Raw genomic sequence first — 25,257 nt, forward strand, 5'->3', positions numbered from 1 at the left:
CCTACAGTGACAGGCAAGCAAACCCCACTGAGTATGCATTGGCTGGGAAGTCAAAATGAACCAAAGGCAAAAAAACCAAAACCTCCTCAGATTTCAATTTTCATACCAATTCATTGGCATACTTTGAACGACTTACCTGCCTTGGTTCCTTAGGAATCAATGGGGGAAATCCTCACACTTACACACAACCCCCCCTCCCCCCCACTTAGTATCAGAAAATAATTCATGAATACCTCAGCAAGCTGTAATGCATGATGAATTGTTTGCTAGCAAAGACCAGCTAGTGTCCAAATTTACTTAAAAACAAAAACAAAAAACCCTCACAACTTTTTCCATTCTAACCAATCTTTATTCTCTATCATCTCACTGCTACCATCTTTATGAAAAGCAGCCATTCACAGGTCACTAGCTGCATGTCTTTCCCTTACACCCCTGCATTGCTGTCACAGTCTCACACCCTTATGACCACTTCCACAGAGGCCAGCAAAGCTGGGGATTCTAACAACCTCATGTGTCACACAAAGGGGCGTCATCCCAAGCAGTCATGCAACAGATAGGTTCTGTCTTCATATATTCCGTTCCTACAAGCCCCCTGCTACCATGTACGTAACACCTATCACACATATTGGCATACTGCCTTCTAGGCAAGGATACCCCCACGTATCTCTGCTCTCACTACTCTGAACAGGGAATGCATATCAGTACTCAGAGATAACTCTGCTGTATATAATGAAATGGACATATCGGGAGGCCAAAAAGACTTGCCACTCTCTCGAAGGCCTGCTATTCAGAATTACCAAAGACCATGAGATGTAGGTAAGCAGGAGAGACAGGAGATGGGCCCTTCCAATGCTGGTATTGCACCACCATAGCCAAGACACTGGACCCAGCACAGCAACATATAGGTAATCACATACCCACGCTCAACTTCTTCAGAGGCAGAAAGGCAGTCAGGGCCAGCAGCTTAGTCTCAACCCCCAGCTGCTGCCCACTGGCCATCCTTCAGCTGGTCCTCTGGGAATACTACTGGGACAAGGACTGCCACCCCTCAGTGGATCCCTCTCTCAACTCCGGAACATCTCATGTCCTACCTTTCTGCAGGAGGTCAGGGTCTGTATACTTTATTGGGGAGTTCAATGTTTGCTGCCAAAGTCCGAGTCTTTTCTCTAGACTAATACTTTGCTTTGCACTTATTAGATTGTGTCCACTAATGAGTCTTTTCTGGATGTTTGTCAGCCCTCCCCCGATTCCATGAGGCACCAGCTCCTGGTCCATGGGTTGGAGTGGGGTATCCTCCCCCCAGCAAAACGAGGTCATGTTAATTTTTTGAGGGGTGTTGATTTTGTTGTGTATAACTGATGTCCTGTGTGTGATACTGAATAAGTTGAGCATGGGATTTAGTACTGAAGTGTGAGTAGTATAGGCCCCAGGAGTATAGGAGTTGTGAGCATTAAATGTGAGGATGACATAAGAATGCTGAGGGGAAGAGTCGGATGTGTGTGATTAGTGCGGGTATTGAGATGTTTTCCAGACAGGTAGGGCCCACCAAAGCTGCTTTTGAACAGGGAAGTGTCCCAATGTGCTGAAGTCACTGTAATGCATGCTCTTTGAAAGCAGTGAGAAATGGCTCAAAACATTTCCTAAGATTTCTCCCCCTCCTCCTCCCCCCCATCCTAATGAGACTGGATACAGTGAAAGGAAAAAGTGTGGGAACCAGCCCAAGCCATGGTTTTCCATGGACGCACAAGAAAAATGAAAAAAAACAAACAAACAAACAAAAAAAACCCCCCAACAACCCTCAATTCCTCCCGTAGGAAAGAAATGAGAGCTTGATGGGTAAAATCAAGGCTGCCCACATTTACTCCTTTCTATTGAGGAGTAAATCTATTCAGAGTAGAGGCCTTGAGGAAATTAAAAAAAAAAAAAAAAAAAAAAAAAAGAGGGGGTAGACTATCTAGCTGGGTAAATAACTCTTTCAAGATGGGGCTGCAGGCAAAGCACAGCCTGGTAAGGGTGAGAATAGGCTGGCTCAGTCTCCTGCACACTACAAACCCTTTTAAGGCTCTTATTCAGAAGGCTCTTTTTTTACTGTTTCAAAACAGCACAGACGGCAGACAAATATCCATGTTTGCAACAGCAGATGCGCAGGAAAAGCCACTATTTGCCTAATGGAGGTCCACACCTCTGAGGCTGGATTGAGTTCTTAGACCGTATGCTCCACGTCAGAGACCTCTGCAGTTTGCTTTAAAAGTGCCCTAGTTTATTAAACTGAATAATAAAAAAAAAATCTTTTACACCAGAAAATTATATCCAATTTCCTATGTAATTTTCAGAACAAACCACTTGATTTCATCTTCTGGACACGAGGACAATTTCTTAGTAAGGGAAATGTCAAATGTTGTCAACAGTAGCTCATTTTAACCAACAGGAAATATGGACAAACAAGACAAAGAATGTGTACTATATAGAGCTATTGAAGGCAGAGGGAAAGGGAGGAGGCGTGGACTTTTGACCTCTCTTTCCATACATTCCCCGGCAATCCAACCAACCCCATTACAACCTGCACCCAAGAGGGAAGGATGAAGATTCTGCCACACCTGCCTAGCACAGGCAGTAACGAACCTCCCGTGCCCAGTTTCCTCGACTATCCCGAGAAACAGACCTCCAAGCAGAAACTGAACCTGGTTCTTCAGAAGAAGGCCAGACCGGGACCAGTTTGAAGGTCCATATCCCTCCCAAAATCCGAGCAGCACTTCAATATCTTAGCTTTTTTTTTTTTTTTACCTAATTCCTTCTTAGGACACCCTAAACTTCCAAAGTGCTAAGAAACACCAAATCAGTGGTACTTCTATTAAAACTCATACAATACACTGAAAAAAAAAAGACACAAGTCATCATTCATCATACAATGAAAATATCAGCTGAAGCAGACGATCCAACAGAAAAATATATCCTACAACATCAGTCACAGAGAAAAGGACTACTACTAAATCTGGAATCTAGCATTAGAACCCTTTCAAATTGTTACACAAAACGGATTACTGGATTATTGCTTCCTCACCAAATAAACATAGCTCTAAGAGAGATAAATGTTCACTTTTGGGGCACAAATATGGATCACTACTTCATTAGTGTCTTTTGATTTATTGTATGTCTTCATATTGTATTTTTATCAGGCTGCATCAGATACACAATCACCCAACCACCCCTTTTGAATGTACATATGTGTAAATTTGCTCAATCCCCTTATCATACCCAGTCTCTCAAGGATCCCCTCACCCCACTTAATTTTCCCTTCCCCCTGCCAATACCTCTTTCAAAGCACTGAGCTGAATCAGCAGGGGAGTGGCAGTACCTTGACCATATCCTCCTCTTCTGCCTCACAGAACCTGTTTCAGTTGTGCAGGATACCAGTTTATATTGTGGTTCAAAGCAAACCAGGCCCTGGACAGCAGTGGACGACGACATGGCCCCAGGCACCACAGTGTTCCTCCTCCTGCTGCTACTAGTAAGAGTTACTGCAGGGGATAGAGGTAGATTAGTGGTAGGTAACCTTGGTCTAAAGTCTTGCATGGAAGCGGAGGGTGAAGGGAGGAAGGGACAGAGAGGAAGGAAGACACCAGCAGCTGCAGATCGAGCACACGAGTGCTGAGAACCAGTCAATTTCTGTCATAAGAACATAAGAAGTTGCCATACTGGGTCAGACCAAGGGTCCATCAAGCCCTGCATCCTCTTTCCAACAATGGCCAATCCAACTTACAAGTACCTGGCAAGTAGCCAAACACTAAGTAGATCTCATGAGTACCCAAACACTAAGTAGATCCCGTGTTTGCGTGTAACTTTTCATTGACAGAAAAGTGATGCACACATACTACTGAGCATGTGCAGTTAAAAAAAAGACATGGACAGACATAAGCATAGAAACATCGGCAGAAAAAGACCAAATGGTCCATCCAGTCTGCCAAGCAAGTTTCTTATGGTAGTAACTGCCAATCCGTGCAGGTTACCCCAAGCCTTATATATTAACAAAGCAATATTTTTACTGGGTAAGGAATCTTCTTGAAAAAGAAGTATATATATGTTGAAAGATTTCATTGTCAGATCTTTAAAGGAAGCAATATGTTTTTTGCAATCAAACTCTGACTGTGCTGCTACTTCTAAAATGCTAAATTTTATTTGAAATGTCACCCTTGGTCCGTAGAAGTTTATGCTTTCCTTTACTTGGGTTTTTGTTTTTTTTATAGCCTTATAGCTAATCTCTTCTCTGACTCGATAAGAGTCTACCTGGAGTTGAATTGTGTGGGCTTATCTAGGATTTATCCACTTCACAGGTGTTCTTTACAATATATATATTACAATAAAGGAAAGCATAAACTTCTATGAACCAATGGTGACATTTCAAATAAAATTTAGCATTTTAGAAGTAGCAGCACAATCAGAGTTTGATTGCAAAAAAACATATTTCTTCCTTTAAAGATCTGACAATGAAATCTTTCAACATGTTCCACAACTTGGTCACAAAAAGAGTACTCTACCAATTCGTAGAAAGAAGCCTATTGGCAAGGCTGAAAAATTTGGGGCACCAAGTTGCTCAAGTGCCTAAAATTCAAGAAGTGGGGCTGCGACTTGCTCCCTCCCAGCACTCATACCTGAGCCTTGGACCCCTGAGGTCTGTTTTTTCTTCCTATTGGGACTATTACTGCATTTCTGCTGGCGGGTCGAGCAGCTGAATTTAATTTGGAGATTCCCTTCCGGGTCTGACGTCATCGGGAGGTGCCCAGACAAACGCCCATAAAAATGGCGTTTGGACGGCGCGTCGCCGTTGGCGCGTCGCCAAAGCTGCGCGCCTAAGGGGCGCGGGGCTTTGTCGGGCTTCGTCGGAGCTCGTAGGAGATCGCAGGAGTTGAAAGGAATCCTTACTATTGGATTGTTTAATTGTGCTGGGAGTTCAAGTTTGCAGCCATTCGCGGAACTGGATCGTAGTGACTGTGTTTCCAAAGAGTCTACTCATATATCAGGTACATTTTCTTTTAAAGCTGGGTACGTTTCCTCTTGGGTATGCCCCACACTAAGAGGAAAGGGAAAGTAGCAACTTCAACACCAGTTGTGAATAATAACCAGCCAAGAATTCAAGACATCTTTGGTAAAGCTGTACCTCTTACACCAGGACTAGAAGTCGTTGGAATTGAGGCCCAGGAGCAGGGCCACATTTCCCAGACTTGTGAAACATCTCTTAGCCCTGGGGCTCCCTTAACCCCAGATCCACCTACGGGGAAAGGAGGAGGACATTTTCTATTCACTGACACTGATTTACTTGATAATAGTACTAAGTCTGATCCTAAAGAAAAAGTGATGGAAGGAGCGCAAGGGAATGCATTGTCTGGGGTTTCTGTTATAGTTCCCTCTAATTTTACATTACATGGGATTGGTAAGATGGTATATCTAATGCAAAAGTCTATTAATGATTTGTCAGTAATGGTTCAGGAAAGTTTAAATAATACTAAGATTTTACAGACTAAGACAGAAAAATTAGAAGAGACAGTAGTCAATCTAGGTCAGAGAGCTGTGGAAATAGAGAGTATTCAGTTAAATTTGATTAAATCTGAAAAGATGCAAGCTAATAAAATTGAATTATTAGAGAATCAAATTAGAAGGTCCAATCTACGTATTTTAAACTTTCCTAGAACACATTTACTGTCACCCAGAGAACTTTTTAAGAGTTATCTTCTGAGAATATTGAAATTCTCAGAAGAAACACTACCAATAATAACTAGGATTTATTACCTCTCCCAAAAAGTTCCTAATAATGATTTATTAACACAGGAGCCTGGTGAACAAAAAGATGACACAGATTTATCAGAACTTCTTGAAAAGTCATCCGATATGGAAATCAAATTGCGAGCCACACTAGTAGTACAATTTGCAGATCTCTCTCAGAGAGATACTATTCTCAAATTATATTTTAAAAATCAGAATGAAAAATTTCATGGTTTTGCAATAAGGATCTTCCCTGATGTTTCTCTAAACACTCAAATAAGAAGAAAGGAATTTCTAACGATGAAGGAAAAGGTCACTCAGAGTGGTGCTAAGTTCTTATTGCATTTTCCATGCAAATGTGTTATTATAAATCAGAATACAAAATATGTATTTAACTACCCAGAACAATTGCACACGTTTCTTGAATCCTAAATAACCATCCTTTGGGAGAATTAAATTGTTAGATACGGTTGAGACACAAATCTTTTGTATATTTACTATAAATTTATGCTCCATTTTTTTCTTTACGCTTAGGTTCTGTAATTACTGGTATGGATTATGTTCTTGGGTAACACAAAAGATTATGCATTAATTATATGTTTTTTCTTTTCATGTGTCTATATAAATCTTAAATGCATATAACTTGTGTATATTTTCAGAAAATTGTAAATTTATATAAAAATAAAGTTAAAAAAAAAAAATTCAAGACGTGGTGCCAAACAGAAGAGAAATTGGTAGGGACTGGGCTGGGGAGAGGGAAAGATGCAGCAGCTGCCAGAACCTGGGCCCGAGTGAGTGACAGATGCAGTGGCTGCTGCTGTTGGCAGAGTCCAAGCTGAGGAGAAGAGTGTCACAGTGGCTGTCAACAGGTGGAAGAGGAATGCCTGGAAGGAGGGGAAGAACCTAGGAGAGACGTGGGGTTTGAGGGAAGGTGCCTAGAAAAAGAGAGCAAAGTAAAAAAAAAAAAATTAAATTAAAGAGCAATATGGCCAAAAAAAGCAAAAGAGCAACAAATTTTCTTGGCTCCTAAAAATGTTTGGATGGTGTCTTCCATTTTCTAAATAATTTTTTAGACCTTGCCAATTAGTATCATAGTCCAAATAAATGGCATACAAGGATATCTGGGCAGGAAAATATGGTTAATTTACTGTAAATATCTTCCTTAATGATTTCAGGCAAAAAAGTATTGGGTTTTTTGGGTTTTTTTTTAAAGAGTGAGGTCTACAAACTATTTTTTTCTTTTTTACATTAAAAAGGAGATGCTTCTTCAGCAAATGTCCATGCACCCAGCTTGGATGCGATTTAGAGAAGCAAGTGATCCAGAGTCAATAAATTCTTCCTGGATGTAGGGAAACCAGGGAATTAAAATTAACCGCTAGAAGAGTACATTAAAATGGAATGGGCTTCCTAAGAAAGAAAACAATGCAACAAAGAACTTCGGCACTTGTCTTATATATCAAAAGCCCACACAAAAAAAAAGACAGAGTAAAATAATTTCCAATGCTGTGCTGACCACAACTAATTCAAAAAATTGCTTAGTTTTGAATGGAACCGCATCAGCAAGCCAGACGGCGGCAGTGACAATACACTTGCCGCCCGGACTACTCGTCACTTGCGGTGTAGATGTTACAACTAGTGCGTTTGAGAAGATATTCAATAATGTGATTCAAAATCAACTTGAAAAATCAGCTGGTCCCAGACAGAACTTCAGAAATAAGCCCGACAAAAAACTTCAGAAATAAGCCCGACAGCGGCCGGTGTTTCGCGATCCGGAGATCGCTTCCTCAGGAGAACATTATAGGCTGTAGATAAGGGTGCTGATAAACAAAAAAGTACAACTTGTTAAATATTTAGAAAATGGAACGGAGTACTTATCTTAAAGCGGCACAGCTTCACACACCTTCTATACGGACGCGAGCGTCTCAAATGTTAATGCAAAAGAAACGGGACAGCGGGAGCCTTGAAAACGCCATGTCTTTAAAAAGCCCGCGCTTATTGTGCGTGATGACGTCAGGACATTACTGACGTCACTGACGTTGAGTAATCATAGTTACATGTAAACATTCAAAGAAAATGAAGAGAAACCGAAACCAACTAAAGAAACACTTGAAGTTCTAAAGATGAATTCAAACCTGCAGGTTCCACACAGCCAAGTCGATGAATCCAGCGTTGTTCGGCACGGAGGAGCCAAACGTTAAAGTCCCCACCTCTCCAATGAGGAGAGAGTTGTTCGAGCACACAAACTTTAAGATCATCAAAGGTGTGTTGTAAACGAGAACAATGAGCAGTAAGCGGAGCTGTCAACCGGCCTGTAGAAATACATGACCGGTGCTCTATCAAGCGGGTCTTCAGTGCCCGTTGCGTTTTGCCAACATACAGGAGGTGACAGGGGCATTGTATGATATAAACAACCCCTGTAGAACGGCAATCTGTGATTTGTTTGAGTTCGAAAGTAAAGTCTATTCTAGTAAAATGAATCGCTGATGTAGTAATCATAACGTGGCACACTGTACATGTGCCACAAGGAGTGTGAGCTCCTGTCATGTTGCTTAACTGAGGTGCTGTAGAGTCGGAGTGAACCAAAAGGTCTTTCATGTTAGAACTACGAGTAAAAGAAAACCTAGGAATGTCCTGAAATTCATTATAGATTTGTAGCATATGCCAATTGTGATGCACAATGCGTTTCATAGTGTGTGTCATCGTGGAGAATGGCAACACATAGGTCAAAATGTCTGCAGGTTCCATTGAACGAGGCAAAAAAAGCCACTCTCTATCGGTAAAACGAGCTCGAGTCAAAGCTCGTTTCACACAGCGGGGAGGATACCCTCTTTTGATGAAGCGATCCTTCAGATGGCCTGCTTGAAAACAATATTCTTCTGTAGAGGTACATAACCTTCTCAACCTAAAGAACTGGCTGACCGGAAGATTCACTTTTAGTGATCGAGGATGCGCACTGGTATAATGTAGAAACGTATTGGAGGCAACAGGTTTTCTGTAAATGGTGGTGTCAAACCCAAATGGTTTTTTCAAAATTTTTATATCTAAAAAATGAATAGACGTGGTGTGAAATTCTAAAGTGAAGCGTAAATGAGAGTTCCGTGTGTTGAGCCAGGTGAGAAAATCTTGAACCATCGATGGTGTACCTTTCCATAACAGGAGGATATCATCGATATACCGTTTCCAAGTATGAATGTGTTGTATGAAAGGATTGTGTTGATAAATCCAAGTCTCTTCAAAAACTGCCATGTAGAGGTTGGCCAAATCCGGAGCCATTGTGGCACCCATGGCGGTGCCACAAATCTGCTGATAGTAAGTGCCTTCAAAAACAAAAAAATTTTTGGTCAGTGCGATGTCCAGTAATGCTGACAGAAAACTAGTTGGTATCCTGTGAGGACGTGGTCTGGCATCAAAAAAAGTTGCTGCAATCTCTAGCATATCATCTTGCGGAATGCAAGTATACAACGCTTCAACGTCTAAAGTAACAAGCAACAGTTGGGAGGTGTCTTCGTCAAAACACTGTAAAAATTGGACTATCTGCTGTGAATCTCTGATATACGAGGCTTGTTGGCTCACAAAAGGTGCTAAAAAATGGTCAACAAATTTTTACAATGGTTCAAGAATGGAACCTTTACCGGATACGATGGGCCTACCCGGTGGATCATGAATATTTTTATGGATTTTAGGTAAATGGTAGAAAACAGGAACTACTGGATGTTTATTCAGTAGAAAAGTGATTTCATGAGTGGTAAGAAAACCTTGTTCTATTCCAATTTGAACTACTTGTGAAATTAGATTTGAAATATCTGTTGTGGGATCTGATGCAAGGGGTAAATAAAAATGATTGTTCTGTAGTTGTCTTAGAGCCTCTGCTGTGTATTGGGCTCTATCCATGATAACAATCTTACCACCTTTATCCGCTGGTTTAATGATCAAAGCACTGTTGGCTTGTAAATCTTTCAGTGCTTGTGCCTCGGATCTGGTCAAATTAGTATAAGTCCGATCTGCAGTGAAAGCAGTCCTCAAATCACGTAGTGTAGTTTGATAAAAGGTGTAGATGATCGGGTCAGCCGGTCCAGTGGCACATGTACTGGCTGTTCAAAAAAGCATTCCCGGACACTGATTAACCCTTGCAGCCTGTTGAACTACCTCCCATTGTAAAAATGTTAATTTAATGTAAATATCTTTATCTAATGTTATCCTCTCCCTTTCTTCTCTACTCCCAGTTCTAGTACCTTGTTATTTGTAACTGCTTCCTCCTCACTAAAAGGTTACTCATTTGTTCTTTGTACACCCCTGTTCTATGTAAACCGGCATGATGTGATTGTATCATGAATGCCGGTATATAAAAATTTTAAATAAAATAAAATAAAAAATAAAATGTACAGTGTGCCACGTTATGATTACTACATCAGCGATTCATTTTACTAGAATAGACTTTACTTTCGTACTCAAACAAATCACAGATTGCCGTTCTACAGGGGTTGTTTATATCATACAATGCCCCTGTCACCTCCTGTAAGTTGGCAAAACGCAACGGGCACTGAAGACCCGCTTGATAGAGCACCGGTCATGTATTTCTACAGGCCGGTTGACAGCTCCGCTTACTGCTCATTGTTCTCGTTTACAACACACCTTTGATGATCTTAAAGTTTGTGTGCTCGAACAACTCTCTCCTCATTGGAGAGGTGGGGACTTTAACGTTTGGCTCCTCCGTGCCGAACAACGCTGGATTCATCGACTTGGCTGTGTGGAACCTGCAGGTTTGAATTCATCTTTAGAACTTCAAGTGTTTCTTTAGTTGGTTTCGGTTTCTCTTCATTTTCTTTGAATGTTTACATGTAACTATGGTTACTCAACGTCAGTGATGTCAGTAATGTCCTGACATCATCACGCACAATAAGCGCGGGCTTTTTAAAGACATGGCGTTTTCAAGGCTCCCGCTGTCCCGTTTCTTTTGCATTAACATTTGAGACGCTCGCGTCCGTATAGAAGGTGTGTGAAGCTGTGCCGCTTTAAGATAAGTACTCCGTTCCATTTTCTAAATATTTGACAAGTTGTACTTTTTTGTTTATCAGCACCCTTATCTACAGCCTATAATGTTCTCCTGAGGAAGCGATCTCCGGATCGCGAAACACCGGCCGCTGTCGGGCTTATTTCTGAAGTTTTTTGTTGGGCTTATTTCTGAAGTTCTGTCTGGGACCAGCTGATTTTTCAAGTTGATTTTGAATCACATTATTGAATATCTTCTCAAACGCACTAGTTGTAACATCTACACCGCAAGTGATGAGTAGTCCGGGCGGCAAGTGTATTGTCACTGCCGCCGTCTGGCTTGCTGATGCGGTTCCATTCAAAACTAAGCAATTTTTTGAATTAGTTGTGGTAAGCACAGCATTGGAAATTATTTTACTCTGTCATTTTTTTGTGTGGGCTTCCTAAGAAAGAAACATGGTCATTCTTGTGGCTTACATAAATGGTTTCTTTTTCCTGAGTCATATAAAACCAGATATTTCATAACAAAAGAGAAATTCTATTGCTTCATGCAGTGCGGGGTACATTCACATTCCTCTGCTGTCTAGATGAGTTTTCAAAATAGCTCAAATGGTAATCTAGGCCAATTACAAAGAGTATGGGGATTTTGAATAAATCCCTGTGAAGCAGCAGAATTGTTGGTCTTCTCTTGCCCATGAATCTGAATAAAAGGTATATAATTAGCTTTCACTAGACAGAATCACACAACTGACATGGCAATTGCAAAAGCTATTGCACAAACTACAGTCATTTATTCAGGGAGGGAATCAAATAATCAATGGCAATTATCTGAAGTAAAACCTTTAACTTGGACTCAGTCCACTGGTCAATGGTCTTGGGATAGAGTTCAGTAAATACTGCATAGAAAAGAAGAACACAATTCTCCAGATCAGCATGATTTGACATAGTATTCAACAGTTTCTGTCTCGGTAAGCCATATCTATAGGACATAGCTGATGCAGAAAAACCTCTGCCAATCTTTTCTCTTTCTATGCAATCTAGTACTGTTTTTAGGAGACTGCTAAAAACTTGCTCTCAAAATAGATTGCGATTAAATGCAATCTAGAACCCAATGGTGCTTAATTAACACCCCTAGAAATCAATTAGCAACTGTTCATTTCTCATTAGTGCCTAGTCTCATTCCCAATAAGACAGCAGTGCAGAACATTGGGTACCATGAATACATTCATTATCAAATCTCAGCCAAAAGCATGATTTGAGCCTGGAAGTGTAAATGACCCCTTCTTAGCCTTATGGCTGCGATTACGAACCTGTGCCTGGGGCAGTGGGACACCTTTTTGAGTTGGGAGGGGAGCCCAATCAAGCTCCACCACAGCTCTGCCCCACCTTTTACTTTATATTTACAGTTGTCATTTTATCTTTACATACATTCTTCGCATAAATTAGGGTATAGTGATTCATTCCCAGACCAATTAAATGCTTGATGCTAAAAAACCAGACAGAGCAGTAAAGGAGAAAACAACAAAAACAGCATTTCTAATTGAAATGTCAGTACTCAGTGACTCTTCTGTACTATGTATGGAGAGAGAAAAGATCAACAAGTACCAAGAGATGCAAAGACCAAAAAATGTGGCCTACCTGTCTGGCTAGTAACAGGGCAGAGAGTATTCAAACCACACTTGACAATATCAAGGTACAGCACAAGAAAGCAAGGTAATGACTTAAAGTCCACATAGTGGGGCGGATTTTAAGAGCCCTGCTCGCCTAAATCCGCCCAAATCCGGGCGGATTTAGGCGAGCAGGGCCCTGCACGCCGGTGAGCCTATTTTACATAGGCCTACCGGCGCGCGCAGAGCCCCGGGACTTGCGTAAGTCCCAGGGTTTTCGGAGGGGGCGTGTCGGGGGGCAGGACCGAGTGCAGCGGCGTTTTCGGGGCGTGTCTGGAGCGTTCCGGGGGCGGGCTCGGGGGCGTGGCTACGGCCCGGGGCGGTCCAGGGGCGTGGCCGTGCCCTCCGGACCCGCCCCCAGGTTGCGTCCCGGCGCGCTAGCGGCCCGCTGGCGCGCGGTGATTTACTTCTCCCTCCGGGAGGCGTAAATCCCCCGACAAAGGTAAGTGAGGGGTTTAGACAGGGCCGGTCGGGTGGGTTAGGTAGGGGAAGGGAGGGGAAGGTGAGGGGAGGGCAAAGGAAAGTTCCCTTCGAGGCCGCTCCGATTTCGGAGCGGCCTCGGAGGGAATGGAGGTAGGCTGCGCGGCTCGGCGCGCGCCGGCTATACAGAATCGATAGCCTTGCGCGCGCCGATCCCGGATTTTAGCGGCTACGCGCGTATCTACTAAAATCCAGCGTACTTTTGTTTGCGCCTGGAGCGCCAACAAAAGTACGCCTATTCGCGGTATTTGAAAATCTACCCCAGTAAATGGAATATCTTCTGGATCTTTAAAGGTATGCAGCTTTCATTATCAAAAATTCCTGTTGCCAAATATTTAGAGTTTTGAAAGTGTGTGCATCCCCCAACACGGTTCTGTGTTTCGCTCGTAGGCTGCGTCGGGAGGCACGAAAAACAACACAATTTAAATTCTTAAAGAAGAACAGGAGAGTACAAAATGAGGCATTGAGTGGTCTCATTTTTTTTTGTGATCTCAGTTCCTGTGATCCTCTTGCCTGTGGATTCAATTTACTTTCAGGTCGATACAGTAAAGTGTGCTCCGTCGGAGCGCACTGTCAGCCTGCTCTGGACGCGTGTTTTCCCTTACCCCTTATTCAGTAAGGGGAGGAAAACACGCGGCCCACCCGCAGCACCTAATAGCGCCCTCAACATGCAAATGCATGTTGATGGCCCTATTAGGTATGCGCGCGGGATCCAGTAAGTAAAATGTGCAGCCAAGCCGCACATTTTACTCTAAGAAATTAGCGCCGACCTTTGGGTCGGCGCTAATTTCTTCCGGCGCCAGGAAAGTGCACAGAAAAGCAGTAAAAACTGCTTTTCTGTGCACCCGCGGCTGTCGGGCCGAAAACCGGATGCTCAATTTTGCCGGCGTCCGGTTTCCGAGCCCGTGGCTGTCAGCGGGCTCGAGAACCGACGCCGGCAAAATTGAGTGTCGGCTGTCAAACCCACTGACAGCCGCTCCTGACAAAAAGGAGGCGCTAGGGACGCGCTAGTGTCCCTAGCGCCTCCTTTTCCCCGTTTTTCCCGCGTCACCTCATTTAAATACTGAATCGCCCGCACCAGCAAAGGGCTGGTGCGCGCGCCGGGAGAGCGGGCGTTCGTCCGCTCTCCCTCGGTCTTACAGTATCGACCTGTTTGCTAGCCAATTTCTTGCGTTTGCATTTCTGTGAATAGTGTTACTATTTTTGCTGTACTATATATTTGAACACACTCAGTTTTAGGCTTTTTTTTTTTGCAACTCATATTTTTCTCTGTCAATTGATATGTATGTACTCCGAGAAGTGTATTGACTGTGTTCAGTTCCTGCTTCAGCCTTCTGACATCTTTTATGCACTCTGATTGGCTTAATTTGCCCATGTGATGAGGATTGGTTTGCATTGACTCTGCAGCTTCAATCCTCTGTCAGCTTATATGTAAGCATTTTGATTAGCCCTTTCTGACCATGTAGCATGCAGTGGTTTGACTATGCTTCAGACCTGGGCTTGAGGTGTTTTTTTTTTTGACAGCTTGTATTTGAAATTGGCCCATTTTGACCATGTGATGTATAGTGGATTGGCTGAGCTTTGCGGTGCGAAAAGCAGTGGCTTCATTTGCTGTTATAAGATACACTTCAGGTATACTTCTGTAAGAGCTCCTGGAACTTATGCATTAAGGGGTAGATTTTCAAACCGCGCAATTTGGCGTACTTTTGCTGGCGCATCAGGCGCAAGCAAAAGTACGCGGGATTTTAGTAGATACGCGCGTAGCCACGCGTATCCGCTAAAATCCTGGATCGGCGCGCGCAAGGCTATCAATTCCGTATAGCCGGCGCGCGCCAAGCCGCGCAGCCTACCCCCGTTCCCTCAGAGGCCGCTCCGATTTCGGAGCGGCCTCGGAGGGAATTTTCTTTTGCCCTCCCCACACCTTCCCCTCCCTTCCCCTACCTAACCCACCCGCCCGGCCCTGTCTAAACCCCCCCCTTACCTTTGTTGGGGGATTTACGCCTCCCAGAGGGAGGCGTAAATCCCCGCGTGCCAGCGGGCCGCTAGCGCGCCGGGACGCAACCTGGGGGCTGGTCCGGAGGACGCGGCCATGCCCCCGGACCACCCCGGGCCGTAGCCATGCCCCCGGGCCCGCCCCCGGAACGCTCCCGACATGCCCCGAAAAACGCCGCGCGGTTCGGGCCCGCCCCCCCGACACGCCCCCCTCAGAAAACCCCGAGACTTACGCGAGTCCCGGGGCTCTGCGCGCGCCAGTAGGCCTATGTAAAATAGGCTCACCTGCGCGCAGGGCCCTGCTTGCCTAAATCCGCCTGGATTTGGGCGGATTTAGGCGAGTAGGGCTCTTAAAATCCGCCCCTAAGAATTTCTGGTATGGTATATGCTTGTTGCGTTTTCCTTGCTGTGCCTCTTTTGGTATTTCCTCAATGCCTCACTATTTTGTACTCTCCTTTTCCTCATCACAGAATTTAAATTGTGTTTTTCATCCCTCCCGATGCAGCCTATGGGTGAAACACGGAACCATGATGGGGGGGGGGGGGGGCACACAGGTTTTCAAAGCTCTAAATATTTAGCAACAGGAGTTTTTGATAATAAAAGCTGCACACATTTAAAGATCCAGAAGATATTCCATTTACTTTGTGGACTTTAAGACATTACCATGCTTTCTTGTGTTCTATTTGGGATATGTTGCCTGTATATATAAACACGTTAACAAGCTTCAGAAAGATGCTGTTTGGCGCAATGCAAGTATTAAGAAGAGCATTTGCAGTAATCATCAGAGACTGAGATCCTACCCAACAAAATACTGTGCTCTGAGTTAAGAGAGATTTATTCCTGTTATTGCATGTGCAAGACAAACCCATCATAAATCCTGTACCTCCAGTTCTGTAAATCTAGACTTTGTGATCACAGACACCCCCTTCTCCTCTTAACAATGGGGGCAGAGCAGGATATTTTCCCCTATACCTCACCATACAAAAAAAATTCTCTTGTGATGTGTTGCAAAAACAATGAAGACTGCTAAGATCCCTACACAGAAACTATATGCTAGCAGAATACCTCACCTTAATTACACATGCAAAATAACCCTCAACAAATACAAAATAAGTGACCACAAATTAAAAACAGAAATATGCAGACAAAAACTAGAATGGTGCGTTGTGCTAAGGGAGAGCAGATCGGAAGATATCTAAATGTACACGTAGGAATAGTCCCACAGTAAATTGAAACACTGAGCTCTGACGGATAGCCTAACATTGCTTGGCACGAGAACCTGCCCATTATAAATGGTAACCTCAGGAAGTCAGACTCTGCATGCAATACAACACTGAGTACTAGAAACAGACCTGCACTTCCTCCTACTCTAAAGCTGGGCCCCAGGCATTGTCCTTGTGGGGAGTGTTAATTAACACCCCTCACAAGAAAACCATCAAAGTCTTGACTGTGCCCACATTATATGGTTTGATGTTGGGGTTGCTGAGTTTTTGCCGTTTTTCTTGTGGGAGATGGATAGGTGAGGGTGAAGGAGGGGGAAGAGAAACAGAAGAGGGGGGAGAAGAGAGCAAGCAGAGGGAGGTCAAAGGAAGAGGAGGGGGATGGGATAAGAAGTGAAAGCAAGAGGGAATGGGGTGGTGTTCTTCAGGGGGGAATGGAGGTGCGATATAGGGTACCAAATAATGGAGAGAGGGAGAGAGGTGGGATGCTGAAGGAGATGGGAGATGGTGATATAAGTAGGATGCTGAAGAGAGAGGAGGGGGCTGAAGGGGAGGCAGGAGAGAAAGAGGTGAGATCTAGGGGCCAGGAAGAGAGGTCTGCCCCTCAAAACAATCAACAAAGGCTCTGTGACCCCAACATAATGCGCTACTATATGGGGCCTACCGAGCTTTTGTTGTTTTTCTTGTGGGGGATAGGGGTGGGGATAGGAGTGGTGGCAAGAGAGAGAAGAAACAGCAAGAGGAGGGGGTGGGAACAGGGGAAAGAACATAAGAACATGCCATACTGGGTCAGACCAAGGGTCCATCAAGCCCAGCATCCTGTTTCCAACAGAGGCCAATCCAGGCCTTAAGAACCAGGCAAGAACCCAAAAACTAAGTCTATTCCATGTTACCGTTGCTAATAATAGCAGTGGCTATTTTCTAAGTCAACTTAATTAATAGCAGGTAATGGACTTCTCCTCCATGAACTTATCCAATCCTTTTTTAAACACAGCTATACTAACTGAACTAATCACATCCTCTGGCAACAAATTCCAGAGTTTAATTGTGCGTTGACTGAAGAAGAACTTTCTCTGATTAGTTTTAAATGTGCCACATGCTAACTTCATGGAGTGCCCCCTAGTCTTTCTATTATCCGAAAGAGTAAATAACCGATTCACATCTACCCATTCTAGACCTCTCATGATTGTAAACACCTCTATCAAATCCCCCCTCAACCGTCTCTTCTCCAAGCTGAAAAGTCCTAACCTATTTAGTCTTTCCTCATACGGAAGCTGTTCCATTTCACTTATTTTGGTCGCCCTTCTCTGTACCTTCTCCATCGCAATTATATCTTTTTTGAGATGTGGCGACCAGAATTGTACACAGTATTCAAGTTGGGGTCTTACCATGGAGCGATACAGAGGCATTATGACATTTTCCGTTTTATTCACCATTCCCTTCCTAATAATTCCCAACATTCTGTTTGCTTTTTTGACTGCCGCAGCACACTGAACTGACGATTTCAATGTGTTATCCACTATGACGCCTAGATCTCTTTCTTGGGTGGTAGCACCTAATATGGAACCTAACATTGTGTAACTATAGCATGGGTTATTTTTCCCTATTTGCATCACCTTGCACTTATCCACATTAAATTTCATCTGCCATTTCGATACCCAATTTTCCAGTCTCACAAGGTCTTCCTGCAATTTATCACAATCTGCTTGTGATTTAACTACTCTGAACAATTTTGAATCATCTGCAAATTTGATTATCTCACTCGTCATATTTCTTTCTAGATCATTTATAAAAATATTGAAAAGTAAGGGTCCCAATACAGATCCCTGAGGCACTCACTGCCCACTCCCTTCCACCTAGAAAATTGTCCATTTAATCCTATTCTCTGTTTCCTGTCTTTTAGCCAGTTTGTAATTCACAAAAGGACATCGCCACCTATACCATGACTTTTTACTTTTCCTAGAAGCCTCTCATGAGGAACTTTATCAAAAGCCTTCTGAAAATCCAAGTACACCACATCTACCGGTTCAACTTTATCCACATGTTTATTAACTCCTTCAAAAAAGTGAAGCAGATTTGTGAGGCAAGACTTGCCTTGGGTAAAGCCATGCTGACTTTGTTCCATTAAACCATGTTTTTCTATATGTTCTGTGATTTTGATGCTTACAACACTTTCCACTATTTTTCCTGGCACTGAAGTCAGGCTAACCGGTCTGTAGTTTCCCGGATCACCCCTGGAGCCCTTTTTAAATATTGGGGTTACATTAGCCACCCTCCAGTCTTCAGGTACAATGGATGATTTTAATGATAGGTTACAAATTTTTACTAATAAGTCTGAAATTTCATTTTTGAATTCCTTCAGAACTCTGGGGTGTATACCATCCTGTCCAGGTGATTTACTACTCTTCAGTTTATCAATCAGGCCTACCACATCTTCTAGGTTCACCGTGATTTGGTTCAGTCCATCTGAATCATTACCCATGAAAACTCTCCGGTACAGGTACCTCCCCAACATCCTCTTCAGTAAACACCGAAGAAAAGAAATCATTTAATCTTTCCACGATGGCCTTATCTTCTCTAAGTGCCCCTTTAACCCCTCGATCATCTAACGGTCCAACTGACTCCCTCACAGGCTTTCTGTTTCGGATATATTTTAAAAAGTTTTTACTGTGAGTTTTTGCCTTTACGGCCAACTTCTTTTCAAATTCTCTCTCAGCCTGTCTTATCAATGTCTTACATTTAACTTGCCAACCCTTATCCATTATCCTATTTTCTTCTGTTGGATCCTTCTTCCAATTTTTGAATGAAGATCTTTTGGCTAAAATAGCTTCTTTCACCTCCCCTTTTAACCATGCAGGTAATTGTTTTGCCTTCTTTCCACCTTTTTTAATGTGTGGAATACATCTGGACTGTGCTTCTAGGATGGTGGTTTGTTTTTTTTTTGTTTTTTTTAAACAATGACCACGCCTCTTGCACACTTTTTACCTTTGTAGCTGCTCCTTTCAGTTTTTTTCTTACAATTTTTCTCATTTTATCAAAGTTTCCCTTTTGAAAGTTTAGCACGAGAGCCGTGGATTTGCTTACTGTCCCCCTTCCAGTCATTAATTCAAATTTGATCATATTATGATCACTATTGCCAAGCGGCCCCACCACCGTTACCTCTCTCACCAAATCCTGACCTCCACTGAGAATTAGGTCTAAAATTGCTCCCTCTCTTGTCTGTTCCTGAATCAATTGCTCCATAAAACTGTCATTTATTCCATCCAGGAACTTTATATCTCTAGCATGTACCCATGATACATTTACCCAGTCAATATTTAGGTAATTGAAGTCTCCCATTATTACCACACTACCAATTTGGTTAGCTTCCCTAATTTCTCTTAGCATTTCACCAGTCTCACCATCTTGGGGGGAAGAAAAAAAGAGAAGGAAGTGGAGAAGGGAGGCGGAAGGAAACAAGGATGGGGAGAAAAAGAGGTGGAATGCTGGTGAGGGGAGGGGCGAAGTCTCCCCCCAAGAAAAATAAAGGCTCGGTGGCTTTAACATAATACTGCCCCCTCCCAACAAAAATGATTATCAGGCCTCTTCTTGGCCCCCGCCTTTCCTCTTCCAGCATTGCATTTCTCTCTCCTGCTCCCTCTTCTCTTTCAGCCCCTTCTCTCTCCCTCTATCCTCAACCCTTGCTTGCTCATCTCCTGCCCCATCTTCTCCTCTTAGTCCCCCTTCTCTCCCCAACCTTGTTTTCTCCCCCTGCTCCCACCTCCTTCCCCCACAATCCCTTCACTCCACCCCCCACAATCACCTCATTCATCCTACCTCCCCACAATCCCCCTCACTACCACAATCGCCACTCTTTCCCCACAATTCCCTCGCTCACCTTTTACTCCACCCCCACAATCCCTTCATTCACCTCCTTTACTCCCCCCCCCCCCCCAAATGCAACAATCTCTTCACTCTTTCACTCCCTCCACACCATAATTCCCTCACTCACCTCCTTCACTGCCACCTTCCTCAATCCCCTTATGGACTTCACTCCCTCCCCCTCCTGAAAGAGTTGTCTGATTGGTGGCAGACGGGCTGGTGCAGTACTTCCTTTCCATGCCTCCCAGAACAGCCGCAATCCCCCTCACTCACCCCTCCATGCTCCTAAAGAGTCAGAGGATCACGGTCTTGCAGCGTCTTGGACAGCTTCCTCCTCCTCTGCTGTCGGTGTCTGGTGACATCATGCAGGTGCTGGCAACCGAGGAGGAGGAAGCAGCCTGAGGTGCTGAAGGCCACAAGAATCCAACTTTTTAAGAGCACAGAGAGCAAGTGAGGGGATCACAGCAGTGCCGGGGGGACATGGAAAGGAAATAACGTCCCATCCCACCTTCCACCAATGAGGCTTTTCTTCCGTTGCCAGTGGAAATATTTTTTTTGTGTGGGGGGGGACTTGACCCCTCTGGCCCCCACTACTCCGACACCTATGACCTGTACAATATGAGGAGAGAGATTAATGCCCTGCCTCCTAACTCACTGGAGACATGAAACCATTTGGATCCTGCTTAAACTGGGAGGATTGAACCTCCTGTAAATTTAAAAAAAAAAAAAAAAGGTTTTGCAGACTTGCTGTTAGAGCCAGTTTCCTCTATTAGAGTTATTAAACTTTCTAAATTTCAAAGAAACAGGTTAATCACATTAGCCACAAAACCCAACCAAGTAATGAGAAGGGAGCAACAGAAAAAAAAAAACCAAAACAGAAAAAGGTTAGCAAAAATTAAGCAATTTTGATGCAGGTACTGCTGTTTTAAATGAGGATTTAGAATCAATGCAAAAACCATGTACTGAAATGTGTACAGATTTATTTAAGCTTACAATGATACAACAGCAAGCTATAATGTTTAACTGAGATAAACTATACACAGGGGGTTGATTTTCACAAGATTTAACCAGATAAACCTTCGGAGACAGCCAGTTAAATCTCCGCTTTTAAAATCCCCCTCTCCCCCCATCCCCTAAATTCACAAGCCGGGCAGATTTAGCTGAGCAAAAAAAGGGCAGCTCCAGGGATGTTTCTTAGGACTTCGCTGGTTAGCCCCGATTTTCACCAGCTGGATTTAAGAACATTTTCAGCCAAAAAACTAATTGGGAACGGGTACTGCAGAAAAATTTTCCCTAAAGACAATGAGCTAAAATGAACCAGTTCTTCTGTTGTTTCTCTCAGTGGGATCTTTGAAAATTAACCCTTACAGGCTTAAGAATGAATTTGCACTCTGCATTGAAACTTGAATAAATTTGGTTCTTTTCTTCCAACAGTTTGTGTCACTAAACAATGACAATATCCATCACAAAAAGTTTGTTACTAATGCATACGAAGAGAGAGTAGATTTTGTATGTAGATTTTATGTCCTAATTTGAGACTCTGCTATTAAAACTTGGATTTTTCAAGGAAGGAAAGAAAGAAAACAACATTTCAAAACCCAGTTCATCTACCATCTATTGGTCCTAAAATGAGCTTTACAGAGAAGTTTGTAGACACTATAATTTATTCTTTGGGCTTTGCCCTACCATCATGTTCCTATTTTTATTTTTGAGCAAAATCTGCAGGATTATCTGCTCCGCTTACCTTAGCACAGCTACTTCATTTCTGAATGCCTGAAACTGTTCTGGGGTTGGATCTGTGACCTTTAAAATCTTCACAGCCACATCGCCTGCAAAAGGAAATATTACAACAAATATTAAGTAAATATATATATGAAATGTAATTATAGCTCTGAGAAGAAATTTAAACCCCGGTATTTTAGTGCCAAAAGATCATTGAAAGGGTCCATGGAAGATCCTTTGTAAAAAGCAAACACTGCAACAATCAGTAACATCATTTTTCTTCTGAATAAGCTAAAGTGTATACTGGAAAGAGGTTCAAAACTGGATAATGTTACGTTATTTCAGTTAATTCTATTAAGTTGGCACAGTTAACATTTGTAGCCTAATTCTGAAGTATTCGCATTTCTTTTCCAACACATTGTATGAAGTATATTGCAGGACTGTTATGCATACTTTTAAAGTCTGATCATGTTCATAAAAATCAGTAGAAAGTGTATACCTCCGAAGTTGTTACAGGCCCTGTGACAGCATGCCACCTTTTATTTAAATAATCAAAAGGACCCAATTTACTAAGCATTTTTCCCATAAGACACAAAATGGGAGACATCTTTTACTAAATAGGCCCCAAAATGTACATGTTTTTAAACTCTCTAGGTCCCTGGTAAATAATGCAATCCAAAATCTTTAGTGTGGGTTTTCTTTAGTCTTTTGGTAAGCAGTGGTCCAGATCAACCAACAATTCAAAACTTGGCACATTATCAGCCTCTATTTAGGAAACACCCAAGTATGAACCAGTAACTTACTAAATTTTTAAATTACATCTCATCTTACATCTAACTAGAGGGACCAACAGTTTTAGTGACCAACAACAACTACCAAAATGTGACTAGTCATATGCAGACTGACATAGCTACTTCATGGCTGACAGACAGACACACACACACAGCCACTCCTTAAACACTGTGTTCCACTGGCTTCTTACCAAACAAAACAACATTGATCTTTGTCTGCAGTTTCACAGCAGAAGACTGAAAGATTCTTTTGCATAAAGTACACTGGAATCTGAAATCAGAGACAAACCCTCTTAGCCTGAAGGCTAGGTGAAGGCAGAACGTAGTATATATTGTGCAGTTCTCATGGACTTGATAACCAGCTCAAAACAGCATTAACATTACACGAGCTGGGTTTAATTTTTTTTTTTTTTTTTTTTGGGGGGGGGGGGGAAGAAGGGAGAAACTAAGGGTCTGTGGCTCACGATGAACATCTGGAGTGACTCCTGACAGCCTGAAATTGTGATAACTAAAATAAACAAGTTTGAATGAAGCTAAAAGAAAAACATACTCCCTATTTACTTCTCAATATTTCAAAAGTAAACCCAGAAAGCAATATTGCTCAGTCTATTACTTAAAATCCTTGCTAAGTTGCTCAGACTATTACTTAAAATCCTTGCTAAGTAAAGTCATTATTCTTTAACATTGTGTAACCCGTCCTTTTGCAGTCCCTGGACTCCTGAAAACAGCTATCTTAGAGACCTATTTGGTCCATGTCATACATATTGTGTGAACCAAAGATTCAAATTTCTGTCACCCATATTAAAGACTCTGAAGCACGGAATAGAAAAGCCTTATGAGATCCAGGGTATCCAAAAGATGGGTTTTTATGAAGATTGGAAAGAAGAATGAGAATTTAAGACCCACTACCATTTTAAAGCCTGGAAATCACTGAAAGCATGACAAGGGTTGCAGAACTGAGCATTCATGTTAGAGAGTTATTAGATAAATTAGCAGCAGAGCCAAAGTGAATGCTCCTATGTGCTTTCTTTCCGACAATTTGTCCTGGTGATAAATCAATCAGATCCCAATATGCGAAATTTTCTAGGGCAGGGATATGCAAAACGGGGGATGCCTAGATTTTGGGAGCCCAGGCATGCATCCCACTGTCCAATAACAAAACTACTGGTCCATCTCACACTCCCTCCCCCCCCCCCCCCCCCAAAAAAAAAAACGACTTTCCAGACCAAGGCAGCAGCTGCAGACAGTTTGCTAGAATAGACAACAGTCCTTGTGGCTGCGCCTCCTCTCCAACATGCTTCCTGTTTAGAAAGACAAAAGGGCTAACAGGGGAGGAGGAACAGCAGCTGCAGAGACTGGGAGGGAACATGCAATGTACCTGCGGGGCTATTAACTTGTCTGTAGCCACTATTGCTCTGTTTTCTGTTGCAGAGGGGAATGAGACAAGGTAGGGGGAAAGAGAGGAACCTGAAAGCATGCACACCACTGTTCTAAGGCAGTGGTTCCCAACCCTGTCCCTGGGGGCCCACCAGTCAGTCGGGTTTTCAGGATATCCACAATGAATATGCATGAGAGAAAATTTGCATGTTATGGCGGCAGTGCATGCAAATTTTCTGTCATGCATATTCACTGTGGATATCCTGAAAACCCGACTGGCTGGTGGGCCCCCAGGACAGGGTTGGGGACCACTGTTCTAAGGGAACTAGAGTTTTTGCAGGGGAGCAAAGTCAAAGTTGATTTGAAACTAAAGGCTATATGAGTATTACAGTTTCCCTTGTGTATTTTTTTTTTTTTAAATATTGTACACAGCAGCAAGTTTCTTTGAAGTGGCTTCACCTGCCAAAAACATGGTCACTAATATCATTAAAAAAAGGTTTAAGGCTTTCTACTTTATTTCTGTAAACATGTGTGATGAGCAAGTGAAGAAACCACAAAGTAATAAGTCTATGCATTCCTCCAGTCAAATAAGCCTCACCAGATAAAGGGCCCAGCCCAACAACGATTCAGCTCAACTTCTCACAATATGGACTGATTACATTTCATTTTTAATGGCAATGAAACAAGCAGAGAAGGGGGATATGGTAGAGAACCTTCAAACTGTGTTCAGAAGTGCAAAGTCCGCGGGTATATTTTACCCGCAGAGTTTAAGACCAGTTTGCACAGGGGAAGTTCCCTTTGAAAAATGACTTGGAAAAACGTATGTGCAGAGCGCTACTTGTGCGGCTACTTTTCCGAGAAAATATCCATGCGTACTTTGGAAACTTTTCCCTAGCCCCACCCATGGGAACACCTTTCCCATCCATGGGTAGCTTTACACACAGATTGAAAATTGCCAAGCCTAAGCCCTCATGTTCACGTGTAAAACATGGCTTTGAAAATGGACCTCAACAACCTCAAAGGTATAAATAATGCATAAGAAGCAAACATTTTTCAATGGAAAGGAAGTTATGGAAGGTCATGATATCAGGGTCAGAGACTAGACCAAGAACTAGCATTATTAGAAAATATTTCTTCACAGAAAAGGAACAGCCTCCCAGCAGAAGGGCGAAATGCAACAACAGCGACAGAATTCAAGTAGGCATGGGAAAGGTACAGAAGATCCTTATTTATTTATTTATTTATTTAGGGTTTTTATATACCGGCTTTCTCGATATGCAAATCAAATCAAGACGGTTTCCAAAGAACAAAACTTTCGCCGTAAGGCGTTACATTAAACAATAGAGTATTGAACAGGTAACGTTCGGGTTTACATTAAACAATCCACAAATTGAACAAAAA

The 25,257-nt window shown here is 42.8% G+C and overlaps 1 protein-coding gene across 6 annotated transcripts in view; it reads right to left on the minus strand.

Annotated features, from left to right (window-relative positions):
• The window catches only part of RAF1 (Raf-1 proto-oncogene, serine/threonine kinase), a 250,516-nt gene that overhangs the window by 65,639 nt on the left and 159,620 nt on the right, over nucleotides 1-25,257 (minus strand). For all 6 annotated transcript variants that reach the window (XM_029600790.1, XM_029600794.1, XM_029600789.1 and 3 more), the window contains one exon: nucleotides 21,711-21,795. In XM_029600790.1, coding sequence (XP_029456650.1) covers nucleotides 21,711-21,795 — 85 coding nt within the window. The remainder of the gene's footprint in view (nucleotides 1-21,710; nucleotides 21,796-25,257) is intronic.

Source organism: Rhinatrema bivittatum, chromosome 4, assembly GCF_901001135.1.
Source record: "Rhinatrema bivittatum chromosome 4, aRhiBiv1.1, whole genome shotgun sequence".
Classification (NCBI taxonomy): Eukaryota; Metazoa; Chordata; class Amphibia; order Gymnophiona; family Rhinatrematidae; genus Rhinatrema; species Rhinatrema bivittatum.